The sequence below is a fragment of the Phyllobates terribilis genome, unplaced genomic scaffold (assembly GCF_046119375.1).
Source record: "Phyllobates terribilis strain yellow unplaced genomic scaffold, ASM4611937v1 Scaffold_5__5_contigs__length_657084704, whole genome shotgun sequence".
NCBI lineage: Eukaryota > Metazoa > Chordata > Amphibia > Anura > Dendrobatidae > Phyllobates > Phyllobates terribilis.
In genome coordinates this window covers 238881124-238891423 of record NW_027362765.1, presented here as the reverse complement: position 1 = coordinate 238891423, position 10300 = coordinate 238881124, and the positions used below count along the sequence as shown (strand labels likewise).

General features: G+C 45.8%; 1 protein-coding gene across 1 annotated transcript in view; it reads left to right on the top strand.

Annotated features, from left to right (window-relative positions):
• The first annotated feature begins 6304 nt into the window (after positions 1-6304).
• The window catches only part of SRP68 (signal recognition particle 68), a 35943-nt gene continuing 31947 nt past the window's right edge, over positions 6305-10300 (top strand). The window contains exons 1-2 of the mRNA XM_073683927.1: positions 6305-6494; positions 7680-7746. Coding sequence (XP_073540028.1) covers positions 6386-6494; positions 7680-7746 — 176 coding nt within the window. The 5' untranslated portion in view covers positions 6305-6385. The remainder of the gene's footprint in view (positions 6495-7679; positions 7747-10300) is intronic.

The window sequence follows — 10300 nt, the reverse complement described above, 5'->3', positions numbered from 1 at the left end:
TAAACAAGGCCCATACAGCTACATCAATGGCAAAAAGTTCTAGCTATTGAAATATGAAGAAATGACAAAAAAAAAATACTCGACCACCCCCTAAAATGAACCGAGCGGCAGGTCAGACATGGGTGCAGCCGCTTCATTCATTTCAATGGGAGTTCCAGCTATTTCCGCAACTCCCAGTCAAATGAATTGAGTGGCTGTACATGTCTGACCAGCAGCTCTGTTCATTTCATAGGGCGGTTAGAGTTACGGGGCCCCTGTTCTCAGGATCAGTGGGAGTTCTACTTCTGGGACCCCACACTGATCACAAGAATGAGGCCCCTGTAAATCTCATCGCCCCCTGAAAAGAGCGGAGCAGCTGATTGGGCATACGTGCAGTCGCTCGATTGAAAGGGCCAGCTCACACGGCAGATTTTCAAGCAGAATTTTGGGGCAGACAGGTCCTTTCTTGGCACGACAGCGGCTAAAACCCACCGTTCCGCAATCCTCATCGCTGTCTCCCACAGAGATGATTGGGAGGCATGAAGGAAGCTGCTGTCATGGACATTCAGAGGAATGTCGGTGTGGCTGTCCGCACCAAACTTCTGCTTGAAGATCCGCCATGTGAACTGGCCCTAATAATTATCCCATATTTTGGGTATAGGAGATAAGTATTAGGTTACTAGAATATCCCCTATAAGACAGGCAACTGTACCTTATTGCAGTCAGACAGGCAGCAGTCAGGGTTGAACTTAGTAGTATTTAGTAGTTTGCAGGCAGGCTGCAGACAGAGATGGCCTCCAACTTCACACTGCACGAGCAGGGAGGGGGGCACAAGTAGAGTAGCGCGTGGGTGGGCGAAAGGGAGGTCTGATGGGCGAATGGGAGGTCGGACGGGCGGGCGCATGCACGCAAATGATCACTTTCGGGCCTTCAACTATTGCATATAATGTGCCGCAAGTGGTGGCAGCTTAGGAACTGAGAGTAGGCCGCCAGCATCTATCATCACTAATGTCAGATGTGGCTGGCCCTCTCTGCTGCGGCCATACAATGTACACTGCTCAAAAAAATAAAGGGAACACTCAAATAACACATCCTAGATCTGAATGAATGAAATATTCTCATTGAATACTTTGTTCTGTACAAAGTTGAATGTGCTGACAACAAAATCACACAAAAATCATCAATGGAAATCAAATTTATTAACCAATGGAGGCCTGGATTTGGAGTCACCCCCAAAATTAAAGTGTAAAAACACACAGGCTTATCCAACTTTGATGTAATATCCTTAAAACAAGTCAAAATGAGGCTCAGTATTGTGTGTGGCCTCCACGTGCCTGTATGATCTCCCTACAACGCCTGGGCATGCTCCTGATGAGGTTGCGGATGGTCTCCTGTGGGATCTCCTCCCAGACCTGGACTAAAGCATCCACCAACTCCTGGACAGTGTGTGGTGCAACGTGATGTTGGTGGATGGAGCGAGACATGATGTCCCAGATATGCTCAATCGGATTCAGGTCTGGGGAACGGGCGGGCCAGTCCATAGCTTCAATGCCTTCATCTTGCAGGAACTGCTGACACACTCCAGCCACATGAGGTCTGGCATTGTCCTGCATTAAGAGGAACCCAGGGCCAACCGCACCAGCATATGGTCTCACAAGGGGTCTGAGGATCTCATCTCGTTACCTAATGGCAGTCAGGCAACCTCTGGCGAGCACATGGAGGGCTGTGCGGCCCTCCAAAGAAATGCCACTCCACACCATTACTGACCCACTGCCAAACCGGTCATTCTGAAGGATGTTGCAGGCAGCAGATCGCTCTCCACGGCGTCTCCAGACTCTGTTACGTCTGTCACATGTGCTCAGTGTGAACCTGCTTTCATCTGTGAAGAGCACAGGGCGCCAGTGGCGACTTTGCCAATCCTGGTGTTCTGTGGCAAATGCCAAGTGTCCTGCACGGTGTTGGGCTGTGAGCACAACCCCCATCTGTGGACGTCGGGCCCTCATACCACCCTCATGGAGTCCGTTTCTAACCGTTTGTGCAGACACATGCACATTTGTGCCCTGCTGGAGGTCATTTTGCAGGGCTCTGGCAGTGCTCCTCCAGTTCCTCCTTGCACACAGGCAGAGGTAGCGGTCCTGCTGCTTGGTTGTTGCCCACCTACGGCCCCCTCCACGTCTCCTGGTGTACTGGCCTGTCTCCTGGTAGCACCTCCAGCCACTGGACACTATGCTGACAGACACAGCAAACCTTCTTGCACAGCTCGCATTGATGTGCCATCCTGGATGAGCTGCACTACCTGAGCTATTTCTGTGAGTTGTAGAGTCCGTCTCATGCTACCACGAGTGTCAAAGCACAACCAACATTCAAAAGTGACCAAAACATCAGCCAGAAAGCATTGGTACTGAGATGTAGTCTGTGTTCCCCACCTGCAGAACCACTCCTTTATTGAGGATGTCTTGATAATTGCCAATAATTTCCATCTATTGTCTATTCCATTTTTACAACAGCATGTGAAATTGATTGTCAATCAGTGTTGTTTCCTAAGTGGACAGTTTGATTTCACAGAAGTTTGATTTACTTGGAGTTATATTCTGTTGTTTAAGTGTTTCCTTTATTTTTTTGAGCAGTGTAAGTAGCTGTGGCTGTGAGTGAATGGGGCCCCGGGGCTTAATCAAGCAAAGTAATTAGCCCGGGCCCCAGCATGCCACACAGTCTGCCAGGCTGTTTATACAGTGGCTCCGCAGTGTGTCTCATCCAGTCTGGGCCCCCCTCTTTGCTTCTGCTCATCGGGTCCCATACACCAGTAATGCCCTGATGACGGCTCTTGCTGTTTGCCTAGGGATACGTCCAGTAGTTCTTTTATGACAGGTCACAGATGCTAAGTACATACAGTGAGGGAAATAATTATTTGATCCCTTGATGTTTTTGTAAGTTTGCCCAATGACAAAGACATGAACAGTCTATAATTTTAAGGGTAGGTTAATTTTAACATTGAGAGAATATCCAAAAAAAATCAAGAAAATCACATTGTATAAATTAGATAAATTTATTTGCATTTTGCAGTGAAAAATAAGTATTTGATCCCTCTGGCAAACAACACTTAATAATTGGTGGCAAAACCCTTGTTGGCAAGCACAGCAGTCAGACGTTTTTTGTAGTTGATGATGAGGTTTGCGCACATGTCAGGACTCAGGAGGAATTTTGGTTCACTCCTCTTTGCAGATCATCTCTAAATCATTAAGATTTTGAGGCTGTCACTTGGCAACTCGGAGCTTCAACTTCCTCCATAAGTTTTCTATGGCATTAAGGTCTGGAGACTGGCTAGGCCACTCCATTACCTTAATGTGCTTCTTTTTGAGCCACAAAAATAAACGCGCAAAAACAAAACATTCCTCTGTCCGTAAAGGGATTGTCCAGCCTTAAGGTTCAAGCTCCCGGTGTTGGGAGCGGTCAGGTGTGTGACAACAAGTATGCGATTTGCATACATGCGGTCACGTGCCGACTAAACATGCACGGCCTCGCCCAACAGAAGTGCATTGAGAGAGGCAGGACACGTCTAGTTGGAATGTGGTCAGAAGTATGCAAATCACATACTTGCAGTTCCCGGCGCTGGCAAATCCTGACAGCATGCACTGTGCATGCTGTGAGGATTCACAAGTCTACAGTCTACAGTCACATAGAATGACTGCAAACTTGAACCCCAAGCTTGGACAACTCCTTTAAAGAGGATCTTTCACCTATTTGGGCATGTTAAACTGGTTATATCAGGGAATTGAAATTAGAAAATTAAAACTATGTTTTACTTAGCTATTATTCCGTGTTGTAGCCAGTTTACATGCTAAAAACTAGTAAAAGGATCTGATTCATGCCCAAATGAAATCGGATCCTGGATTATTAAAGGGGTTTCACAGTCAAAAATGAGAAGTCTGCAGTCACTCTGTGACTACAGATTTGTGACTCCTCACAGTGCATGTTCTTTTAAGTTTATTGTCCTCGTAACTGCAGGAATGTTTTAGTGAAAAACAAACTGTGCAGACAAGATGTAATTCATGCTCTTCGCAGTCTGGGCAGCATGAATCAGATGATAGGTTCCCTTTAAGGAACATAAACAAAGACTAGAGAATGTTATAAAATAAAGAAATAACCGTGGGCATTATGTGCTATTCATCATTCACATGGATGTTGCAGATGATCACTGGCATCAGTGGTAATGCTCATATGTATAGCATGTGATTGCTGAAGTCAGTGGCTGGCTACACTGATAAGGTGACTAGCAGAAAAAATCTCCGAGCTGTTGGACCACCAGAAAGACAGCACTGGAGCAATGGGAGAATTAACTGGAAAGGAATGGTTATTTCTTGAGTTTTACTAATAGATCTTTATAACATTCTCCCATGTTGGCAAAGTTTCTTAAAATCACAGAAAACCTCTTTAATGTATGTTCCCACGTTTCATTGTTATGGCATTTTTTTGCCCGGGAGACTGTGTGGATGATGTAGGGACGCAAGAAAGATGGCATCGCAAGAAGAAAGGAGGCGCCGGACCAAGACGAGTGACACCCCTCAGACCGGACCACCCCCCAGGTCAGTACAATAAAAGCTCTTTTTCTTGTCTTGCAGGTCAGATCGGGGGCTTATATACAGCATTATAGAATGCTGAAAGTTGGTGTCGTATCTCGTATCAGTGACAGGTTCGCTTTAAAGAGAACTTGTCATCAGGTCAAAAGTGACCAGTTTTTTTTCTTCATTTATTCCCACTGCTCCCCTGAGTATTCCATTTTTTTTCCTTTAAATCCACCATACAGTTATAGAGATTTTTGCCTTTTTATTTAGTGCTAATTTTCATGGACTTTACAAGGGGGAGTGGCCCACAGGATTGTCCGGGGGAGTGTTTTTAGGTTGCTCTGCATAATTGCCCCGTGAGCCACACCCCCTTGTAAAGACCATAAAAATTAGCACTGAATAAAACAATTCATATCCCTGGAACCATATTGCACACTTAAAAAAAAAATCAGAATACTTAGGGGAGCAACCGGAATAAAATAAGAGCAAAAACTGATCACTTTTGACCTGATGACAGGTCCTCTTTAAGGGAGATGAGCTACAGTACTGTGAGAGGTGGCAGCGCCACGTTGGCCAAGCTGAGCCAGGAAAAATAGATGCTTGTTTGGCCAATAGTTATCTGCTATTTATGGCCAATAGAGTTGGTGCAAATCGATTTCCAAGACCTGGTCCATCATCAACCTCGGTGATCTGTGGCCACTGGATGGGAGCCCTGGGTGACACCTCCTACCTCCTGGCTTTCACAGCTCTGCTTTTCATTAGCCGGCCTCACATGACATTTAGTTGTTGCATGATATATATGTGTCATTGTTGCCAGGCCAGCTAATCAAAAGAAGAGCCAAGGATGCTGGGAATTTAGACAGTTTCTCAGAGCTCCTGTCCAGTGGTCACAAACTAATGTGACCAATGGACCAGGTCCTGTGAATCGATTCACACCAACTCTAGCAGGAACCATTTATGGAACCTAGAATAAAAACAAAATTAGCAAATACCCTGCAGTAAGTGAATAGTAATAGTACATGTAAATGACTTAGGGTACTTAGATGACACTATTTTAATCAAAAGAGCATAAAAACCGTCCCACTGCGGCAAGGTGTACCCGATCCGGATTGTTCTATCCCGAGTATTCCACCTATGTGCCGGCGGCCTCAATAGATGGGGACAGAGCAGACCCCAGACCTAACTGCTTGGCATCTGCCTGTGGAAAGCTCCTTTCAATGGATTCACATCTAGCAAGAACCATGTTTGTCTGGGTTTCCTCCCACACTCCAAAGACATCCTGATAGGGAATGTAGGGTGTGAGCCCAAATGGGGACAGTGATAATGTCTGTAACACACTATGGAATAGCGCTATATAAGGCCACGTTCACACGTTCAGTATTTGGTCGGTATTTTACCTCAGTATGTGTAAGCCAAAACCAGGAGTGGGTGATGAATACAGAAGTGGTGACGTGTTTCTATTATACTTTTCCTCTGATTATTCCTCACCTGGTTTTGGCTTACAAATACTGAGGTAAAAAACTCTCCAAATACTGATAGTGTGAACGTGGCCTGAGTAAAATAGCTGTAAGAGCTGTGACTGCCGCCATATTCTGTCACCCAACTTTCCCAGGAACAGATCTATTTATTAGTGATGTAGTAATATATAATCTCCTAGCCCGGCCTCAGACAGGCAGTCATACACAAAGTCCACAGAAGCTAAGGTCTGCAGGACTGACCGCGCTGACTCCCACCTCCCTCCACTCCTCCAAGCTCCCAGCAGCCCCCGCTCTCGTGTACCGGCATGCATTGCGCACGGTGTCCCGTCTACGCTCTCTGGTTTGGGACTCCCTCACTGTAGGAAGATGGCGGCGGAGCGGCAGTCGGGAGCGACGATGGAGGAGAATAAGGAGAACGAGCGGCCGGTAGCAGGAGGGAAGACCGCTGCGCTAGGGGACACGCTGGGACTGGAGAGTATCCTGAGGCCGGGACGTGAGAGCGGCCGGGACCGCGGGAGGGTGCGGGAGCTGAAGGCTGACGTGTCAGTGCAGCAGTGGGACAGTATGCAGCACCGGGGCTCCTGGCTGAGGCCTGCTGTGCGGAGCCATGGCTGCTGCCCGGCCCTAGACATGTATGTAGACATTAGTGAAGAGCTGCAGGGCAGAGGGGGAATCCTGTACACAGCTGACTGTGACATCTGCTCCCATAGGGATATTCCTTAGGTTTAATGTATTCTTTATAGTAAAAAGTTATCCCCTCTCCACAGTACAGGGAGTAGTTTGCTGATAGCTGAATGTCCGACCACTGGGACCCCAGAGATCCTGAGATCGGGGCTCTGCAGGCCAATGCTGGATGGAGCAGAGCACACGTGTTTGACCTCGGAGTACAGCACTTGATTATTTCTGTAAGTCCAATAGACAATGAATGGGACGGAGGTCAAGCATGCCCCCCACTGCTCCAGTATTGTCTCACCGCTTGCCTGAGGGCTCTGCTGTTTCAGAAGAAGACATGCTGGTGACAACAAATAAAATAAGTTGGGATTTCTAGATAAATGTAATATTTTGTCTGGGGGGTATCGGACAAAAGACCCCCAAATGGTTACTAAAGAGATCCAGTTAGCTCTCCTGACGGGACTGTTTGTGAATTTTGTGTTTTCTTACTGAAATTCTGTGCATGGTATGTTAGAAGTCTTCCTTTGCCGTTCCTCTGTTCGGATAGGGACACACTGCGTCTGTCAGGCACGTGCAATTAAGAGTAGAGATGGGAGAATTGATTTGTAAAGATGGGGTAATCTGTGACATCTGGACGGGAGCCCTGCGAATTTCCTTACCTCCTGGCATTCCCAACTCCTCTTTTGATTAGCGTGGGGTGGTGAGACGCACACATGCTGTTGTGCCAGCCTGTCCAAGGAAAAGAGTGCCGCAAGGTAGGGAGATCTTCAGGGCTCCCGTCCATCGGTCACAGATTACCGAACTGGCAAATATGTTAATTAAATATAGTATATTATTCATTGTCTAATACTGTAAAGCAGAGGTGCGCTGGACAACTAATGTGTACATAGAGCAAGATCTGATATGGCAGTTATATATGGAGGAGACAGATTTAATGATGAGACCTTTGGTTCCTCCTTTATATGAATACCCTTAACGCAACCTACAGTCCTGCAAATTATTAAGGAATCCCAGCAGCAGCATGGCATGCGTCATGGAGACTTCCAGAGATACAGGTAAGAATGCCTCCTCCACAATTATGGGGCAGACTTATTTTACCGCCATGAGATTTTCCTCTCTTAAACTTATTATGAAGAATTGCTGTACATCCTTAGAGATAAGTGCTAAATTAAGTTGCCAATGTAAGCCGAGTGATTTCTTTTGCTACATTATCATTATTTTATTTTTTATTATTGACTAGAATAATCTGAAATTAATGATTGGCAGCTTTATATTTTAGGCTTTGGAAGGGACTCAGGATTCATGATTAAAGATCACTGTATGTTACTGCTGCATTGCAGCATTGGGCAATTGCGACCCATAAGGTATTGCGAAAGCATAAAAAAAAAAAAAAAAAATTGCAACTTGATTTTTGTTGTCACGATACATTGAAAGTCACAGTTCGACTCCCTCCATTCACTTACAGTATGCTGCGATGTAGTAGCTGCACATCCTGTGTAATGGCCTAGGTTGCCCTGTGACTTTAGCCTTAGGAGAAAAAAAATAGAGATTGGGTGCCTGTTTTTAACTGGAATGTCTGACCTGTCCACAGCTGCTCCTAAGAAATGTCTGGACAAGTGTGTCTTAGCCTTGTGGTTGAGCGATGTTCACACTGAGCTTTTAGTGGAATTCAAAAATCATGAGTTTTTCAAGCAAAACTGCTAAAGGAAAATATCTTGTTTTGGGGCATATTTGGAGAAGTATTTTTTCCTGAAGCATTCTTAGTAGCCCTTTGATTGGATGACGTTAAGGTTGGAGAGATTTCCTTCAGGATCCTCTTCAAAGAAGTGGCATGCACTTTTTTTATTCCCCCCCCCTACAAGTGCTTTTCAAAACCTCTTCTGAAAAAAAGGCTAAAAAAAACTATGAACAGTGAAATGGATTTCCCATAAAAATGAATTAGAAGAACTGTCCAAAAGTTTAAGTAATGTTTTTAGGGGGATTTTGGTGAGGATCCGATTTGGAAAAACTCAGTGTAAGCATACCCTGAGGCCACGGCTCTACTATCAGTATCTGGTCAGTATTTTTTCTCAGGAGTGGAAGACAAAACCAGGTGAGGAATAATCAGAGAAAAGGTATAATAGAAACAAGTCACCAATTCTGCATTTATCACCCACTCCTGGTTTTGTCTCCCACACCTGAGAAAAAATACTGACCAAATACTGATAGTGGGGCCGTGGCCTAACAGAGGATTGCCAGAGATAGGCTGTGTGCCCACGTAGCGTTTTTCAAGCGTTTATGCTGCGGAATTTCTGCAGCATAAACGCTTGTGAAACGCTAGGTAATCCGCACCCCATGGTCCCCAAGGGGATTCCGCATGTTCTATGCACATGCTGCGGATTTTTCCGCAGCGTTTATGCTGCGTACAAAAATCCGCAGCATGTCATTTAATTTTGCGGAAGCGCAGCGGAACTTCCGCCATTGACTTGCATTGAGACGCATAGAAACCGCGACTGTACATTTTTACAAGCGGCTTCTATGCGTCTCTATGTGCGGATGGTACCCAGTTCTGGAGGAGAGGAGACTCTCATCCAGACCTGGGTACCATTGTACCTGTAAAAAAAGAATAAAATAACAAATAAAGTTTATATTCACCTGTCCGGCGGCTTCTCTCTGAATGCCGGCATCGCTTGAGGACCTGCGGTGACGTCACAGTCATGTGACCGCAGGCCCTTCACCGCTCTGTCTCGCGAGATGCCGGCATCCAGGAGCCAGACAGGAAGCAGCGCTGCAGCCACGCCGGGGCCTCGGGGGTGAGTATAGCTTTATTTGTTTTCATTTTTACGGTCACACTGTATAAATCCATGCTGTTTGCATGGATTTATACAGTGTGACCTAGTTGTCAAGCACTTTCCAAGTGATGCTATCGCCTGGAAAGCGCTTGTCAATCTGCATGCAGAAACGCATGTGGATCCGCATGTATTCTGCAGGAAAATCGCATGCACAATCTGCATGTGTTTTTTTCTGCCAGGGAGATGCAGAAATGCTGCAGAAATTTTCTGCTTCATTTCTGCATCGTGGACACATAGCCATAGGTTCCACATACACATTAGATATCTATCAGACAAACGATCGTTCACCTGACCACTCTTTCCTGACTCTCCCAATCAACAGGAAGGCTCAGCTTGGCTGAGTGCTCCCATATTCCCTCTGAGAGAGAGCCGCTGCCAGGGAGAATAAAGGATTGGCCTTTGGAATTCCAATGTGCCGATCCTTCTCTTCCCCTGCCTTATCTGTAGGTGAAAGGTCAGGGAACCCCCATACTTTAGACTGTCAGCTGTTATCGGCAAGTTACATAGGTTGAAAAAGACCTAGGTCCATCAAGTTCAACCTTTCACCACCAATTTGGCCGACTTAAGTCTAACGTGTATGTGGGCCGGGGCTGAGTCAGTCAAATCAATAGTGGCCAGCTGACTAATACGTCATTACTTCTTATGATGGAAAAGCTCTTTTAATAAAACAAGAGTTCACATTAGATAAGTATGAGCCAGTGCTGGCCCTGGTAAAAAATAATTCTGAAACCAACAATATTAAATTGGATTCCTAAAGGTTTTATGTCCCACTACCTGT